Raw genomic sequence first — 17099 nt, forward strand, 5'->3', positions numbered from 1 at the left:
AAAACCCCTTAGAACAGGACAGTAGTGTTTCACAGTTGTAATCCTAGCTACTCAGGGGCTGAGGTTTGAGAATCATAGTTCAAGACCAGCCCAAGCAGAAAAATCTTATCTCCAACTAACTAGGGAAAGGGCCAGACTTGAGGTTTGGCTCAAGTGGTAGGGCACCAGCCATGAATGCAAAAGTTTAGTGTGAGCTGGAGACCCTGAACTCAAGCCTTCTATTAGCACAGACACATGTGTGCATACACACACACACACAAACACACACACACACACAGAGTCCTAGGAATAAATGTATTCTAGGAGTTAAAAGACTTCTGCACTGACAGCTACAAAACATAGAAAAAAGGAATGGGGGGAGACATTAGACCACAGAAGGTCTGCCATGTTCGTGGATAGGCAGAATTCATACTGTGACTATGGCACTATTACAGAAAGTGACCCACAGAGTCAATGAAAACCTCATCAAAGCCCAATGACAAACATTAAATATTTTCTCTCCTAGGTGGAATCTACATTTAAGGGAAAAAGATGATAAATAAAACGAAAGCACAAGGAGGAGTATTGGGGAGAAGGCGTAGCCAGTAGGAGGAGAGGAAAGTACATAAATGGGTGCAGAGCAGGTGGATATACCTGATGTAGATAGTGAACACGTTGTTGCTTGGTGCAATCTATATACAATAATAAAAATAATCTCAAGTGGAACCTGATTTTAAAAAACAACAACAACAACAACAAAACCTAGCAGAGTCTAAAGCCTCAAATGAAGCACTTGCTGCAATTGTGTCTGGGATAAATTGGAGGAAGACACTCCTTTTATTGTGCTCGTGATAGAGGACAACAAAATTACTCCTTACCTATCTTAGTCCTGGCTGCACTAAGAACTGGGTTTCTTTGGCACGGCAGACAGAAAGTTGTTGCACACTGTTTCTGAGGCTGGGGAGTCTGAGATCGAGGTGCCAGGAGATTCGGTCTCTGGGGACATCTATGTCTGAGACAATGTCTCTGGGACTCACGTCGGGGCTGGGCCTGGGGCCTCTCTGGGGCCTCTTTATAGGGCACTAATCTCATTCCAGGTCACCTAATCGCCTGCCCAGGCCTCTGCTCCCGCCACCTGCGGGAGATCAGGTTTGCATATGTGCATCCAGAGCATCCGGCATTCCCCACTTGCTATGCCCATTTGGGGGGCCATCTGGGGGTGGGGGGTCCACTCCATGATTCCTCCCTCTGGGTTGCTGGGAGGGAGCCTCCCCTCTCTGGGAAAGCACGGCTGGCTCTTGTGGCTGCAGAAAAGAAAACATCGCTAACAGGAGCCTGCTGAGGAAGTCCCGTTCACAGTGACAGGTGACTTCCTCTCTCTGGGACAGCAGGAGTCACACCCACCAGCTGACTCACAGGAGGGAGGGACAGGAAGTAGCAAGGCCTGGATGGGTGGTGACCATCCTATGTGTTTTCCAGGTGAGTGAGGTTCACGAGGAAGGTTTTCTAGGAGAAGGACACAAGTGTCCCAAGGGTCAGGGGAGGAGGTGACAGGGATGCATTTGGAGCAGGCAGGACATAGTGCCTAGGGTAGACTGTGAGATGGAAGAGAAAGGCCTGGACTCGCAGGGGACCGCCGCATTGGCGCCTCAGGGAAGGGGTGGTGGACTTGGCAGGTGAGTTGAGCTGTAGGGAGTTGAAGGCTGATCGCGGATGGTGAGCCGGGGGTCACGGCACTGACGCAGGCAGCTGGCTTCAGAAGCCAGGAAAGCCGGCATGTCCCAGCAGGGCTTCCCGCAGATTCACTGCAGGTATTTGCTAATCCATATTACCCCACCCCATCTATGTCCACCCCAAAGCTCAGGCCATACTATCTTTAGAGGGAGATTTTTGAGATGTAATTAGCTGAGAGGAGGTCAAGTTGAAGACTTCACGCTGAGGAGGGGGACGCACAGTCCCAAGATAAGGACATATAATGACAGAGCATCTCCAGGTCAGGGAACACCAAGGACTGTGAACAACACCAGAGCTAGCCGAGGTCAGGACAGAATCTTCCCCGGAGCTTTACGGGAGGCAGGGCTGCCCACACCTTGATGTTGGACTTCAGGCTCCCGAAAAGTAGAACAGTATGAGAACAAACTTTGAGGTTTTAAGCTCCCAGTTGGTGGGGCTTTGTTCTGCTTAACCATCCGTGAATGCTCGGACAAGCTGGGAGGAGTGAAGAAAAGTGCTCTGTGTGTGTGTGTGTGTGTGTGTGTGTGTGTGTGCCAGGACTGGGGCTTGAATTTAGGAACTGGGACTTGTCCCAGTTTCTTTTTAAGGCTGGTATTCTACCAACTCCACTTCTGACTCATTTTGCTTTTTTTTGTTGGTGTTACTGTTTTTTTGCTGTTTAATTGGAGATAAGTCTTACAGACTTTCTTTTCCTGCCCTAGCTGGCTCTGAACTGCGATCTTCATACGTCGGTCTCTGAGGAGCTAGGATTATAGGCGTGAGCCATCATTGCCCAGTCACACTGTCTTTTGATGAGCAAACGTTGCCTCATCTTCTTTGCTGCCTCAAGGACTCATTCTGCGTCTGGAACCTGGCCAAGCGCCTTCCTTCCTTTGGAAATGATTCCCTTTCACTGCTTTGCCCTTGGCTCACAGCTGTTATGGAGAACTGGGGTGACACATACAGGTAACGAGGTCTACCTGAAGGTCTGGAAGTGGACTTGGGATCCAGAGGCAAGCAGAAGATTCCTATACTCCGTCCAGCAATCGCGTCCTATTCTGGATCTGGGAGGGCCATGTCCCAGGGAACACTTACATTTTCCTTGCTTCTTCAAAGGTCTCCAGGCATGTGGGATTGTGTAAGATAACTGGAGGGCTGCTGCAAGACCCCTTCTACTGTGGGGGTGGCTGACATTTTCAAACCAAGCACTCCCTGTATACAAGGCTTTTTGCATGACCCAATGACCCTGTGAATTACCTCTAGTATTAGGTGTACCTTAGGAGTAAGAAGGCTGTGATGGAAAATGAACTCACCCCAAAATGTAGAGCTTGAGGCTGGCAGAGATAAGACACACATGATCCTCAAAGAGATGGCAATAGTTAGTAGCTTTTAGAGAGAGGGACTCAGGGAAGTGAGAGCTGTTGTTTTTCCTAAAAGGTTGTGTAAGATTATTCAACCTGGTCCAGGAGGAACTTGCTAAACTAGACAGTACAAAGGAAAAGGAAGAGGAGATGAGGAAGTGGGACTGTGTATAGGGACACTGGTTTGGAGAAGTTGGAACCAGAAAGGGTGAGAAAGATTGGGCCACAGTTACTGGAGGGGGTTTAGGATCCGGATAGGCCTGGTTTAGGATCCGGATAGGCCTAGTTTAGGATGAGCCATTTCATTCATGATCATGCTGGCCTGAATAATCAGAGACATTGCAGGGTAGGAGGAGAAAGAAGACCCAGAGCAAGCCCAAGGGCAGAGCTGGAGATTCATGGCCTTTCAGGGACTTCCTCATTGTATCCAGAGGGGGAAAAAAAACCTGAGGTTCTATGAGTCTGCTTACTAAATTTTGGTTGGAAAGCCCATGGACTTCTCTCAGCCATTTCCTCCCTGCACAGAGAGCTAGGGTGCCCTGTAAGGGGTAAAACCCAGCACATGAGCTAAAAACTCTGTGCTCTTCCTTGTGGATCTCAGCTGCTCCTTCTCTCTCCCAATCCAAAGCCCTCACAGATTCTAAGCAAGAGGGTTGAGAACAGAAGATCCCCATGGCGATTAAGAAATCGAATGCGTAGCCAGACGTGAGCGGCTGTAATCGTGGAAGCTGAGATCTGAGGATTTGAGATCTGAGGATCCAGCCCTGGCGGGGAAGCCCATGAGACTCTCGCCTCCAATTATCTACTAAAAAGCCAGAAGTGGAGCTGTGGTTCAAGTAGTAGGGTAGCCTTAAGCTGAGGGACTGTGCCCAGGCTCTGAGTCCTGAGTTCAAGCCCCAGTACTGTCACACACACACACACACACACACACACACACACACACACACTAAGGTATTGCTAAACAGAATATTCCAGGGGGCACGAGAGTAAAAAAAAACAACCTAATCTCACTCTGGGATGGATTTGCAGTGTATGTGCATTCCCTCAGCAAATCTAAGCCCATTGCTGACCAGTGGGAAATGACTTCCACAGCTCAATGTGGTTCCACGCACATTCGGCGCTGGGAGCTTCTGCTGCTTCAGCTGGCTGGGGCAATGCACAGCTCCCGCCTGACCTCCCAGTCGGCGAGGTCAATCTCCCACCCTGGCTGTGCATTCAGGATCGCAGATGTCAGTCTTCTCCCAACTGCATGGCCATCTTAGCCAGGCCTAGACCACAATGTCACCCTGTGCTCAGCAGATGGAGAACTCAGAAGACAAGGGAACCTTGGCAGGGTTTGCCTCTTGAGAGAAGGAGTGTGGATCCAAATGGCACTTTCCTCGCTGGCTTCAAGTTTCTTCCTTCTTGCTGGTCTTCTCCCTCCACTCTTCTCTTTCACTTCTCTTTCTCTTTCACTGACCCTTGACTTATTCAGTGTTGAAGATCTTCTAGAAGGTAGATTCCAAACCCAGCAATCACTAGCAACAACCTCAGGCTTCCGTGGCTGGGCAGGGCTGCTGAGTGCCTTCTGGGAAGGAAGACTTCCTCAAAGGGACGGGAACTGCTGTGTCCTGGCAAAATGCTCTTCCTCAACCAAAACACCAGGTGTCCATTTGTTCCTGGAGAAGTGGGCACCCTCCTCCATACTCTCAAACTTAGTGCTCTGCTCCTTTGGGAGACAGCATGCTCTAGGTGCTCAATAAGTGTTGGTTGAAAAACCAAACAGGGAGGGTACAGGACAATGGACATATAGAAGTGGGAGCCGGCAACATGGTCTGATAGACTGGCTACAAAGGATGCCAACTGTTTACTTGTTTGTTTCAGTCCCTCTGGGTCTAGAGTGGTGACCGGACATAACTGAGGAATGAATGACCAAGTCTGCTCTACTCAGGATGGAAGAGAGTTTGCCTTTCAGGCTTCTCTATGGGGCTGAGCACAGACCAGGCAGGCTCAAGCAAAGCTCATTGGCTGTTCTTGGATGATAGACTAAACAAAGGCCAGGGCCTACAGAGGGAAACAAGAGTGAAAGAGGGAAGAACAGTCCTGTACCTTTGAGTCTTCCTGGGCCGGATGAGGAAGGATGTTCACAGTTCAGTGGATGGGGAAAGAAGAGGCCTTCAAGATGACCCTGGGCACAGTGGCAGATTTGGGGCTGGGTAGGTGGCATTGGGAACAACAACTGAGCCTAGCTGTGAGTCTGCCTCTCCAGTTATATTTCTCCAATGTTGTGATTCTCAACGTGGCTTTGTGTTAGAATCCACCCAGGGAGCTTTTAAAAACCAGGGCATGTGTACACCCTCCTTGAGACTCAGATGAAAGTGGCCTAGGGTGGGGCCCTGTCAAAGGCGAAGTTTCTGTGGAGTTTCTCAGGTACAGTCAGGGCCCAGAAAGGCCGCCTTCTTGGGTCTGGTGAGCTCTGGGTGGAAGGCAGTAGTTACACAAAACCCCACCCACAGGACTGGTTGGAGAGGGAGCTCTGGGCCTTTCTGGAGACTTGCAAGGGGCAGGGGAAGGGTCCGGTGGTGGGTGGGATGCCTTGTGGGTGTGCTCAGAACCCAGAGGTGCGGGGAGGGGGCTTGGGAAAGGGGGGCGGGCAAGATGGCAGGGTGAAAAGGGAGTCAGGATTTCCGGGGGTGGTGGGGAGACACGGCAGGGGGCAGCCCTGGGAAAGCTGCGCCAAGAGGCAAAGACCTGGAGACCTGGAAGAAGTCTCAGCTCAGGGCTGTCAGGAAGGGCGGGCCGGGGCTGAGGCCGGGGCCCGGGAAGCAACTCCAGGCAGCGGTGGGGACCAGAAGGCCACAGGGAGTGCACCAGCGGCCAGAGCACAAGCAGGGTCGTGCACATGGACACACACACACATACACAACACGCGGGAGGGAGCGTGCACGTGGACACGCACACAAACATCGGAGCGCACGAGGGAGGGAGACGCGCGGGCCAAACGTCCCAGCCCTCCGGACGCGGCGCTGGGGGTGGGGTAGGGGGTGTGGACCGCCGAGCTGGGCCGGGCGCCTAGTCCCGCCCCGCCCCGCCCGCCGCGTCCCCACCGGGGCTTGCGCAACAGGCGGCGGCTCGGCGGGCGGGCGGCGGGCGGCGGGCGCGCGGCGGGCGGCGGGGCGGAGCGGGGAAGGGGTGTGTCCCTGCGCCGGGTGGGGCGGGGCGAGGCTCCGGGGCGGGGCCGCGGCGGCTATAAAGTGGCCCTCCGCCCCACGTAAACAAACCCCGCGGGTCGGCTGTCCGCCTCGCCCTCGCAGCCCCACCTGTGCGCCCTGGCCAGCTCCACCGCTCCTTTACCTTCTCCTCGGCGTTAGGTAAGCCCGCCCCAGGCTGTCCTTCTCCGGGGGTCGAGGAGGGGTCGTCGTCCTCGTCGTCGGGGTGCAGCCGGACCGCGCCCCCCCGCCCCCGAAGCTGCCAAGTGTGCTGGCCGCGATCCCCCTCCCCTCCCCGCCCCCCGCGCCCGCCCCAGCTCCCCAGCGCACGAGCGCGGGAGCCGAGCCGAGGGGCGCGCCGGCCTCGCCGCTCTCCCGGGGCGAGCCGGGGCGCGGGCGGGCCGGGGGGTTGGTTGTCGCTTAGAGCAAAGGAGGAAGGAAGACAGGTCTCCGTTCACGGCACCCTCCTCGTTCAGATCGGGAAGTGGGGTTCTGAGGGCTGGGGAGGAGTTGGCCAGGCAGTCCAGCAGCAACACCTGCATCTCCAAGATTCCCGGCCGGCGCGCCCCCCCCACCCCCCGGCACACCTGGTTCCGCCGGCCAGTGGACGCGGCGGGGAATTAGGGGTGTGTGTGTGTGTGTGTGTGTGTGTGTGTGAGGGCGTCTGGGAGGGAGCGATCGCGCCGTGGCGGGCGTGCAGACAGGGTGGTGGTGGGGGGGTGTGAGCGCGTGCGCGGCGCTCGGCCAGGGGACGTGGGTGTGTCTGGTTTCCAGCCGGGCTCCCCCCCCCTCCCCACCCCTGGGCACGGTGGCCCCTCCGCCGGCGGCGTGCGCGCGTGTGTACGTGTGTGTAAAGCCCGGGGTGCCTCGCGGCGCGTGCCGCGCGTCCGGGCGCCCAGTGTCTCCGAGCGTCGCCGGGAGGGGTGCGGCCCCGGGTGGGCGCTTGGAGGAGCGGCCGGGGGGTGGGGGTCGCGCTGGGCGGCGTCGGGGCGCCACGGCGCTGGCTGCAACCCGGAGTGGCGTCATGCTCGCCCCGGCCCACCCCACCCTCCTCCGTGCTCTCCTTTCCATCCCCAGAGTCTCCAGCCAGCCCCTCCTGCGGCCCCACCGCGGGAAGACCCGCCGCGGTCTCCCACTCAGCCCCAGGAGGAAGTTTCTGGTTGGGCCTGTGGAATGCTGGCGGGCTCTGGTGGGGGGGGTGGGGGTGGGATGGGAAACACGCTGTCATCGTCTCCATCAAATTAGCTGCTGAAGCTGGGATGTGTGGCTCTTTTTCTTATCCTGCCACCTCCCCTCCTCTCCCGTCTGTTGCCCCTGCTGTCAGCCTTCCCGCAGGTCCCCACAGCGCAGACCGCGTGGGTATGTGTGTGTGTGTGTGGGGGGGCTGTCTAGTTATTGAGTTATTGGCTCCCAAGAACAGCTCTTCCGCACGAGTCTCCTGGGTACATGAGCTTGTTTGGTCCCTTGAAGCATTTGGCAAAGGCAGGAGGTTCACAGGTCAGCCAGGGGGTTGGTGGTCCAGAGGGCCGTAGACATCCTTGCAGTGCATCTCTCACCAAGCCTTCTCTTTCCTCCACCACCCCGCATCGGCATTATCCGAATCCAAGCTGGGTTCTTGGGTTTCAAGGCAAGCCTGTGTGTGCTTCCTGTAGAGAAATTCTCAAGTCTTTTTTATTTTGTGCCAGTTTTGGGGCTTGGACTCAGGGGCTCAGGGCCTGAGCACTGTCCCTGGCTTCTCTTTGCTCAAGGCTAGCACTCTACCTCTTGAGCCACAACTTCACTTCTGGCCTTTTCTGCTTATGTGATGTTGAGGAGTCGAACCCAGGGCTTCAGGCATGCTAGGCAAGCGCTCTACCACTAGGCCACATCCCCAGCCCCAATTCTGGATTGAGCTTCACACTGGGAAATGGAAAAAACAAGGTACACCGAAGGGGATATCTCGGTGCCTGCTTCCAAAGGGGTCACCAGCTGCAGGAGGCAGTGGCCCAGAAAGCACAGGCTTTGTGTGTGGTGGCTCTGCCATCCCAGTTCGGGAAGGGAGAGAGAGTTTCCAGTGGAGGCTGGCAAACTTCCAAATAGAGTGCTCTGGGGTAGGCAGTGGCATGGGGATTGTCCTAGACCTGTGCCTTCTTAAGTGGGCCCTTGACTGACTGGAGCGTAGACTGTGCCAGGGTGAAGTGGAGGACTTTGCTGCTCTGCCTGGAGCCTTGGCATCTGGCCCAGGACCCAGCCCATAGGAGGGGTTCAAACATATGCATGGAGCAGCCTGAACAGACCTGGCCTTCTGTGCTTCTCCTCTCCGATCCAGGGTGTAGCTCCAAGTACACAGCGGACCCTCTTGGTACAGGCGTGTCTTAAGATCTCCTCTCCTGGTGAGTTCTTTCCCAGTGGCAAGCAAACCTGGGAGCCTTGCCATTGGTTGGGTCATTTGGAATGGAATGAAAACTCAACCCAGGACCCTGTCCAATCTCTGAGAATTGAGACCAGATCAGGGAGGCCCGTGCCCAAGGCAAGAGGAAGCAAGGACTCGGGAGCATCCCGGTGGGGATAGAACTTCTATTTGTCTACTCTAAAGGATAGTCGTTGTTTTTGCATCTTGGTCATGTTTCTGATAGAGCCACTGGAGGCAGAAGGCAGGTGAGCTTTTAAATGAGGTACTTATAGATGAAAGATTCACAAAGTCAATTGGCTGGGCACAAGTAGCTTAAGCTTGTAATCCTAGCTAGTTAGGAGGCTGATGTTGGGAGGATTGAGATTGGAAGCCAGTCCGGACAGAAAAGTCTATGAGACTGTGTCTCCAAAATAACCGACAAAAAGCAGGGCTGGAAGTGTGGCTCAAGTAGTAGAGTGGCAGCCGTCAGTGCCAGCAAACCCAGTGAGTATGAAGCCCCGAGTTCAAATCCAGGTACCACCTAAACCAAAAATCAGCAGACTCAGTTTAGTGTGAGATTAGGTGTTAGTGGCGCCACTGAGATGGCTGCCCTCTTCAGGATAACCCCACATCTGAACAGAGCTGACACCTGCCGGCCTGAGCTTGTCAACCAGCATAGCCCGGGAAGGAGGCACTGTGTTCTTCTGATAAAGCTCTTCCAGCCAAGGTGTGACTCAAAGGTCCTGTGGCACAGTCTGGCACAGCCAGCAGGTTGCCTTGGCATGGAAGACTCCGGCAGGGACCAGATCATCCCAGGTGGGGGCTTGGCTTCTCGCATGCACTGCAGGCTGCCCCTGTGACCGCATCTGGTCCCTGCTGGAGTCTTCCATGCCATGAAGGGGACCCCTGGCAAAAGGGGTGGCGCCGTGGAATCGCAACCCGTTCACAGAATGGGGTTCCCAGACAGCCTCTTCGGACCCGGAGGTCCTTGAATTTTTCTAACATTTTGATGACCTACTCACCCCTTGCCCACTCCCTGGTCTGGGTGCGAACTCCACACCTCTTTAGGGGAGCCCATGTTCCCCAAGCTGGGGGGTGGGAGGTGTCTCGCGGGACTTGAGTACCCTGCTCTTGAGCCTATCTTTCACAGAACCCTCACACGAGTGTTCATTTGAAGCCCCTGGAGAGCTCTGCAGGCAGGCCTCCCTCACTTCCTTCCCCAGCGACACCCCCTTGCTTCTGAGTAGTTTCTGGGGATCCCTCTCCACTATGTATATGAATAGGATTCTGAGGACATAGGTGATTCTGAGCACCTCTCAGAATTCCCCGGGAGCCCTGGACTGTCGGGCCTCCAGTCCTCTTCCCATGTGTCCTTCTGGGATCCGGCTGGGCTGTGTTTGTCGCTGCTTTTCTGTTGCCCTCTTCTACCTGAGAGCCCGAGGCTGCGGATCATCTGGAGGCCTCTGGCGACCGGGGATTCTTGTGCGGTGGATCTGGGGGTGGTGGAAGCCGGTGCGAGGATCTCGTGGGTGTGCCAGCGAGGGCTCTGTGTGAAGATCCGCTTCCCCGTTCTGAGCTGACCCGGTGCTGTGTGATTGCAGTCACTCGTCCCAGACCTTGCAACGCATCTGCCCCTCAGATTCACAGGAACCTCCTCCAGGGTGACCAGTGTCCTCTGGCCTTCCAGTCACCCCATCTGTCCCCTCTGACAGTCTTTCTGTGCCATAACCACTGGCCAGGACACCGCCGAACACCTCTAGGAAGGTGTAGTGTGGCGTGGAGAGGGCTGGCTGGCGATTCCCCACGCTCCTGCTTCCTGCAATTGTGTGGCGGCCAGCAGCTCTGCTCCCCTGACCTCGCGGTGAGTTCTGGGCTCTAGCTGACCACACAGCAATTCCTTTCCAGCTCCAGCTGGTCCCCAGAGGACGAGGGCAACTTTGGTAAGCCCAGGGTGGGGCTGGGTTGGCCTTCTCTTAGTAACCCCTTTGCTTCCGTTCCATGTGGGGTGAGATAGTGGGACCCGCCATACTGGGGCCTGAGGTCCTAATTCTTCACGCAAGTCTCCTGCACGTGACGTTCATACCGCTAGAAAGTGATTTCGATCACTGTGGGATTCAAACGCTGTTCTCCACCTCCCCTCCCCTCATCCGGAGAACTTTCTGGAAGGGCCAGCGAGTCCACCCATTCTGTTTGCGAGGTTGATTATGTAAGAAAAGGGCTGTGAGCTCAGGCACACCCTCCCCAGAGACCTGACTTTCGAAAGGTCCAGAAAACACCCAAGAAGCCCATGAACTGCCTCTTGGCCTGACTTGAGAGTATTTTTGGCAAAATGCTGAGGAAAGATAATATTGGCAGTAGGGGGGAGCGTCCAGGCATATCCCGAGGCCATTTTTCTCCCCAGTTTGCTGCAGACATGGAGCTTTTTGGGCCCGGGTGGGGGTGGGGTTTGCTGGATGGAAGAGTCGCCACGCCACCCGGCAGCAGCGCACATCCATTCCCCGCGCTCTCCTCGGAAAATGTGTCTGTAATGAGCTCAGAGGAATGGGCAGCCGGCTGGCTTTTGCGTGTTTCCAGGAGGGGCAAAGTCGGAGCCAGCGGCCGACGCTAACCGTCCTCACGAGCCTGCTTCGTGGTTCCCTCTGGTCTCCCCTTCTCTGCTTTGCTGGAGAACCCCCCCGGGAGGGGATGCTGCGGTCCACCATCCCCGGAGCTCCCCACCTGAGTCCCCACACGGAGCAACCAGGTTGGCTTCCTTCCTTGGGAAGAAGCCAGGTGTGTGGGCTTTTGTGTGTGTGGGGGGGGGGGGAGCCTCTGGCTGCCAGTCTGTGAAACGGACGTGCCAGGTTCCCCTTCCTCCACCTCCCCGACCCCCTCGAGCGACTTTCCGAAGCCGATGAAATGATAGCCCGTGTCGACATGCCACAGCCATTTGCCAAGGCGGGAAGGCACTGCGGAGAGAACGTAGAAACAGACCTTTCTCCGCAATGCGGATTTGGCCCAGAGCTGGGGCTATACTCATCACGGCTTAAGAAACACGGGGCGACGCTCCCCAACGTCTCGCACGCAGCAACATTGTCATTCTCGGGGGCATGGTGTCTAGACGAAGGGTACGACTGAGAGAGCTCTGTGTGTCTTTCGGACACTGTGAAGCCATTGCTAATCTGAGACACACAAACCTCTCTGTGCCTCAGTTTCCCTATCCTTCTTATAACAGAGAGCTGCTGGCGCCTCAGTTAGTGCTATCGAGCTGCCTGTAGCTGTGCTGCTGGCGAGTGGCTCCCCTCGGTCCCGGAGCGGGTCGTGGGGAGGTGGAGAGGTGTCTTGTAGGCCACACCCTGCCCAGCTCACCCCCATGGGAGTCCCAGGGGCCTCAGGAGGGGGAGCAGACTCTCCCGGTCTCAGCAGACCGGCATCCGAGGCTGGGAGGAACAGAAGGACCAAGGCAGGGGCTTTTCTGCCCAGCAGCTAGCCTCGTGTGCTTGGCTCCTTCCATCGTTTCTGTAGAACAGACCCTGCGCACGCACAGATTACGGACACACCCGGGCACAGAGATGTGATGACTTGCGCAAAAGTTTCGAAGCCGGAATTGTTAGTGGCGTGATTCCCAGGACAGGCACTGCCAACCAAGCCAGTGTCCTGGCCCTTGAGAGTCTCCTCCAGGCTCTCTGGCTGGCAGCCATCGCCAAGTACCACTGGGCTGCCTGAGCTGCCTCTGCCCCCTGCCCTCCCTGGCGCTGGGGCTGCATTCTTCCCCTCCCCGGGTGGATCCTGGCTCTGGCTGCCCTGCAGCTCTCGAGTTCCAGTGAAATGTCCACTCCCCTGGGGTTGGTGAGCGGAAGTGGTCTCTATTCGGCTTCTTGAGTGGTTGATTGGCATTGCCGATGGGGAGGGACTTCGGAGTCGGCGCGTTGGGTCTGCAAGGCTGCAGACTCCAGTTGCATTTGCTAAGGGTCTTCTGTGAGTCCCCATCTCCCTGGGGCGGCTCTGGGACTAGCAGTAGGCACACCGCCGGCGGTGTCGTCACCGTGACCAGGGGCCTCGGGGGGCCACCGGGGAAGGAGACCGCACCGATGTCATGAGCGGCTGTTTTCTGGGCTGGGTGTGCCGTGGTGCCCACTGCCGGCTGAGCTCGCCGGAGGAGGAGCTCCGTGCCGCCTGCCTTCTCTGAGTTTCTGGAAGTGGGCAGGTTGGGAATGGAAGAAGGGGTACCAGCCAGCCCAGCAGCTGGTTGTCACCTGGAGTCCTGATTCTGGAACGGGGTCTTCGCAGGAGGGGACCTTCCCTGACAGCTGGCTTGTGGGGGGAGGGGCTGAGAATGGTCATCGGACCTGGGGGGGATCAGCTGCCTCCTTGGGGAAGATGGTGATGATGGAGGCGAGGGGAGATAGAAGAGAGAGGAAGGGAAGGAGAAGAAGGTGTGTGTGTGTGTGTGTCTGTGTGTGTGAGAGAGAAACAGAGAGAGAGAGAGAGAGAGAGAGAGGAGATTAAATAAGATTTGTATCTAAAATAGTCTTTTGGATCCGTTTCTTACCGTGGGCTGCAGCCAGCCATTTCCACAGCGTCCCCACCACACCCAAGGGGCCTCTGTCACTTTCTGCAGGTACTTTTAATTGTCACACAGCCTGAGGACATGCTTAGAGGGAAGTGGACATCGTAGGATGCTCAGAGAAGCCCCCTAGCAAACAACGCGGGGGCTCCAAATGTCTCGTGCCAAGTCTGCGAGTCTCAAGACCTCTGCCAGGGGACACGGCTGCGAGGAACCCAGGGCCCCGTGCCTGCCGAGGGAACCCGCGGGTGCCCTGAGCCCCTGGCCACAGCCAAAGCCCCTCTGCTCTTCTTTTTATTTTGTATATCGAGCCTGCTTTGAGTGTTCCTTTTGTACAAAAGTATCTCAGAAAAAAAAAGAAGTTTGAAAGCTTTTGAAGCCAGGCACGGGTGGCTCACGCCTGTAATCCTAGCTGCTCAGGAGGCTGAGATCCTGAGGACCACAGTTCAAAGCCAGCCTGGAAAAGGAAAGTCCTTGAGACTCTTATCTCCATTTCACCAGCACACAGCCAAAAGTAGAGCTGTGGCTCAGACGGCAGAGTGCTAGCCTAGCCCGAAAGAACTAAGGGAAAGCGCGAGGCCCTGAGGTGGAGCCCCAGCGGAGGCAGTGGTACCGGGTATCAGAGCCAGGCACGCCCTGGTCCTAGCAGCACAGTTGTGGTGGGAGCAGCTAGCCTCTGCTTGCTGTAGGCAGGCTATGTGCTAGACCCCTGAATCTGGCCAGCATAAGGAGCAGTGGTCCTCTGCTGTAGGCCCGGTGTGCACAGCCTGGTTATCTCTGGGCCATGAACTGTACAAAGTAGATTGCAGGCAGGTCATCTGGCCCTTTATGACAGTATGTGTATGGACAGTTGGGCCCTCCTGTCTCTCCGGGACAATCGTCTATCTTGAGCGTTCTCCAGACTTTCTGCGTGCGTCCTCGATGTCCCTGCCTTGTGATGTTGGTGTCAGCCCATCCTGTGCGTGGTGTGGTGTTTAGCAGCCGTCCTGGCCCCTGGCCACTTGATACCGTGATAATCACGACAATCAAAATGTCTCCAGGCATGGCCACAGGCCCCCCTGAAAGACAAAAAAAAAAAAACAGCCCTTGTGGAGATAAACTGAGACCCCCTTGCTGAATTGCCCAGAGGGGGGCAGATCTGGAAGTCTTTGCTACTTTAGGAGAGTCAGTTGTCTTTCCACCGACTGTGTGCTGTCACCTGAAAGGTGGAGGTAGAGGAAGGAAATGAGGATGTGAGATGTAAGGGGTTTCTGCTGGGGGTAACTGAGGGGAGCGGAGGCTGACGTCCATCTTCTTTCTGTTCGGAAGGAGGGTGGGATCTTAGTTTCTGTAGCCGAACAGAACTGGCCAAACTGGCCTGAGCCGTACCATCCACTGAGTTCTGTTCTAGACCCTTTCTCTCGTGGGTTAGTGACAGTTGATGGCGAACCTCAATGAAGGTTTTGCTATTTAGCGACATTGCTCATCGACCCAGGGAGACAGTCATTTTGGGCCGGGTCTGGTAGCTGGAGGTAGAGGGCAGGACAAGGCAGGTAAAGATGGGGCTGAAGAAAGCCTGCCTAAATCACCCCCTGGGACAGTAGAAGACCCCTAACTTCACCCCCCGGCTACCTGCCAAGCAGGTGTGACTCAAAAGCCCCTGTGAACCATGTCATCTTTTGCTCTCAGCATGTGAGTGGTGGTGTTGCCAGTACCCAGAGCTTCTAGAAGGTTCTTTCAGCTGTGTAGGCAAGATGTCCCACGGCCAGGGTCTCGGGACCACAATCACGCTGAATTAGCAGGGCTGACAGACCCAGGGCTTTTCATTCCTCCTGCCTCCGGACTGGCAGCAGACCAGGAATGCAAATAAATATAAACCCGACTTTGTTTTCAGAATTTTCCAGAGCGCAGGCTCCGAAGGCTGCAGAAAGGCATTCTTGTGGGGTGGACATCTACTGGGGAAAGTCACACTGGGGTCTCAGACCAAGGCATTCAGTGCCCAGCGGGGTCACCCACGCGTGTCATGTGTTGGCACGGGACATAGACCAAGGTCGCCAGTTCTCACGGGCTGACCTCGCAGAGCAGGTTCACGCAGCCCCCGTGGACCTGGGGAACCGGTCCCCCGGAGGAACTCCGGGTCTGATATTCGGGACTCACACTCTCTTCTCGCTGGTGTTCAAAGGGCCCTAGGCAGCGAGTTGCCTGGGCTGTTTCTCATTGAGGGTGTCCACTCAGATACCTTGGGTCCTGGTGCTGGGTGTTGGCCCAAGTCCCCCGCCTTTCCCTCGCCCCAAACCTCTGTGCTGCCCTGCCATTTACCCTTCCAGGGTTTTCCAATCTGACTATTGGTCCATCAGGATGAATGTTTCCACGCCAGCTCCCGTAGATTACCTCCCGGAGATGTCACTTCCCGTAGATGTCACTCTCCTGTTCCAGTCTTGCTCCCCTGGGAGCCATTAGGGCCAGCATCCTAAGCTTGGTTGAATTCTCTCGCAGTCTTGTTTTGCCGGCCTCATTTCCTGGCCCTTCACACCTGCTCTGGGGCTGAGCCGGGGGAAGGCCCTGCCACTCCTCCCTGCCTCTGCCCTCCCTACCTCTTCCCTCCCTGCCTCTGCCCTCCCTGCTTTGGCTCTTGTAGCGAAGGTCTTAGTGAGTGCTCCGTGGCAGTCAGACCTGAGATCTGCCCTCTCGGTCCCCGGTCCATCTCAGCAGGCAGCTCAGAGTCCTGCTTAGAGGCCAGGTGTGGGTGTAGGACGGAGCCATAAGGTGCTGGCCTATGGAAGTGGCCATCATAGATCCCCTTTTCCTCATGGGTCGTCTGCCTGGGCTGCCTGCCTTGGGAATCATACTCGTGAGAAGCACCCTGGGTGCAGTGGGCAGGTCTGCCTTGATGGGGGAGGGGGGTGGGGTTGAGATCTCAGCCACCAGTTCATTGGAAAGGTAATTGTGCCTGTGTGTCTCGGCTTCCTCTCCCAGTACTGGTAGTCTGTGAAGCATGTTACGGGAGGGAACCGCTGAGCCCTGGCCTTCGCCTCCCTTACTGAAAGGTGTCTCCGCCAGAAGTCCTGACCTGTGGCCTCTTTCCCCTTACAGGAGGTGACAGCAGAGATGTCTCGAGAGCTTCAGGATGTGGACCTCGCTGAGGTGAAGCCTCTGGTGGAGAAAGGAGAGGTGAGTGGACCCCCCCGGCTGTCCCCGTCACAGGCAAGTGTCTGCCTGTGGTATGCAGCATGCATATTCACACATGTATACACGGTATGCACACATGCACGCACACACCCACACCCACGTCTTTGAAAGCAGAGGAGACTCTGAACAGTGGGACATGAACTGGCTTTAAAAATGCATGTCAGGGGGTGCAGGTGGCTCATGCCCGTAATCCTACCTGAGATCTGAGGATTGCAGTTCACAGACAGCCTGAGCAGGAGAGTCTGTGAGACTCTTTATCTCCAGTTAACCACCAAAAGGCTGGAAGCAGAGCTGTGACTCCGTTGGTAGAGCACCAGCCTTGAGTGAAAAAGCTCAGGGATGGCACGTAGGCCCTGGGTTCAAGTCCCAGTACCGGCACAGCAAGGTGTGCATCATCAGAATGATCAGTCCAGGCTGGACCAGGCAAGCCCGGGCTCAGGGCCGGCCTCCTGTCTCCAGCTCACAGCAAACAAGCACGGCACCCGTGGACGCTGCTCCCTTCCTCTCTGCAGTGCTCTGGAATGATTTAACGGAGGACACTGATTGTCTTTCTTGTCTCCTGTCTCTCCACAGGCCATCACCGGCCTCCTGCAGGAGTTTGACGTTCAGGTAATTAGAGAGCTTGGCTTCCTTCTCCATACCCTGCCCCCATCTGCTCTCTTCCAGTCCTCTTTCCATTGACTCGAAGTAGATGTCCATGGGGGCCAGAGCAGGCAGAGACCTGGGCTCAGCCAGATCCCAGATCCCCACTCTCAGGTGCTTCTCCTGCAGAA

At 56.2% G+C, this 17099-nt stretch overlaps 1 protein-coding gene across 3 annotated transcripts in view; it reads left to right on the plus strand.

Annotated features, from left to right (window-relative positions):
- Positions 1-6285: 6285 nt before the first annotated feature.
- Positions 6286-17099, plus strand: part of Ndrg1 (N-myc downstream regulated 1) — a 36367-nt gene continuing 25553 nt past the window's right edge. The window contains exons 1-3 of one of the 3 annotated variants that reach the window (XM_048359230.1): positions 6286-6403; positions 16231-16308; positions 16900-16935. In XM_048359230.1, coding sequence (XP_048215187.1) covers positions 16246-16308; positions 16900-16935 — 99 coding nt within the window. In that variant the 5' untranslated portion in view covers positions 6286-6403; positions 16231-16245. Of the gene's footprint in view, positions 6404-15895; positions 15920-16230; positions 16309-16899; positions 16936-17099 lie in introns of those variants that run through there. The other 2 variants (XM_048359231.1, XM_048359229.1) reach the window with 2 other exon arrangements.

This window comes from Perognathus longimembris, chromosome 12, assembly GCF_023159225.1.
Source record: "Perognathus longimembris pacificus isolate PPM17 chromosome 12, ASM2315922v1, whole genome shotgun sequence".
NCBI classification, from domain to species: domain Eukaryota; kingdom Metazoa; phylum Chordata; class Mammalia; order Rodentia; family Heteromyidae; genus Perognathus; species Perognathus longimembris.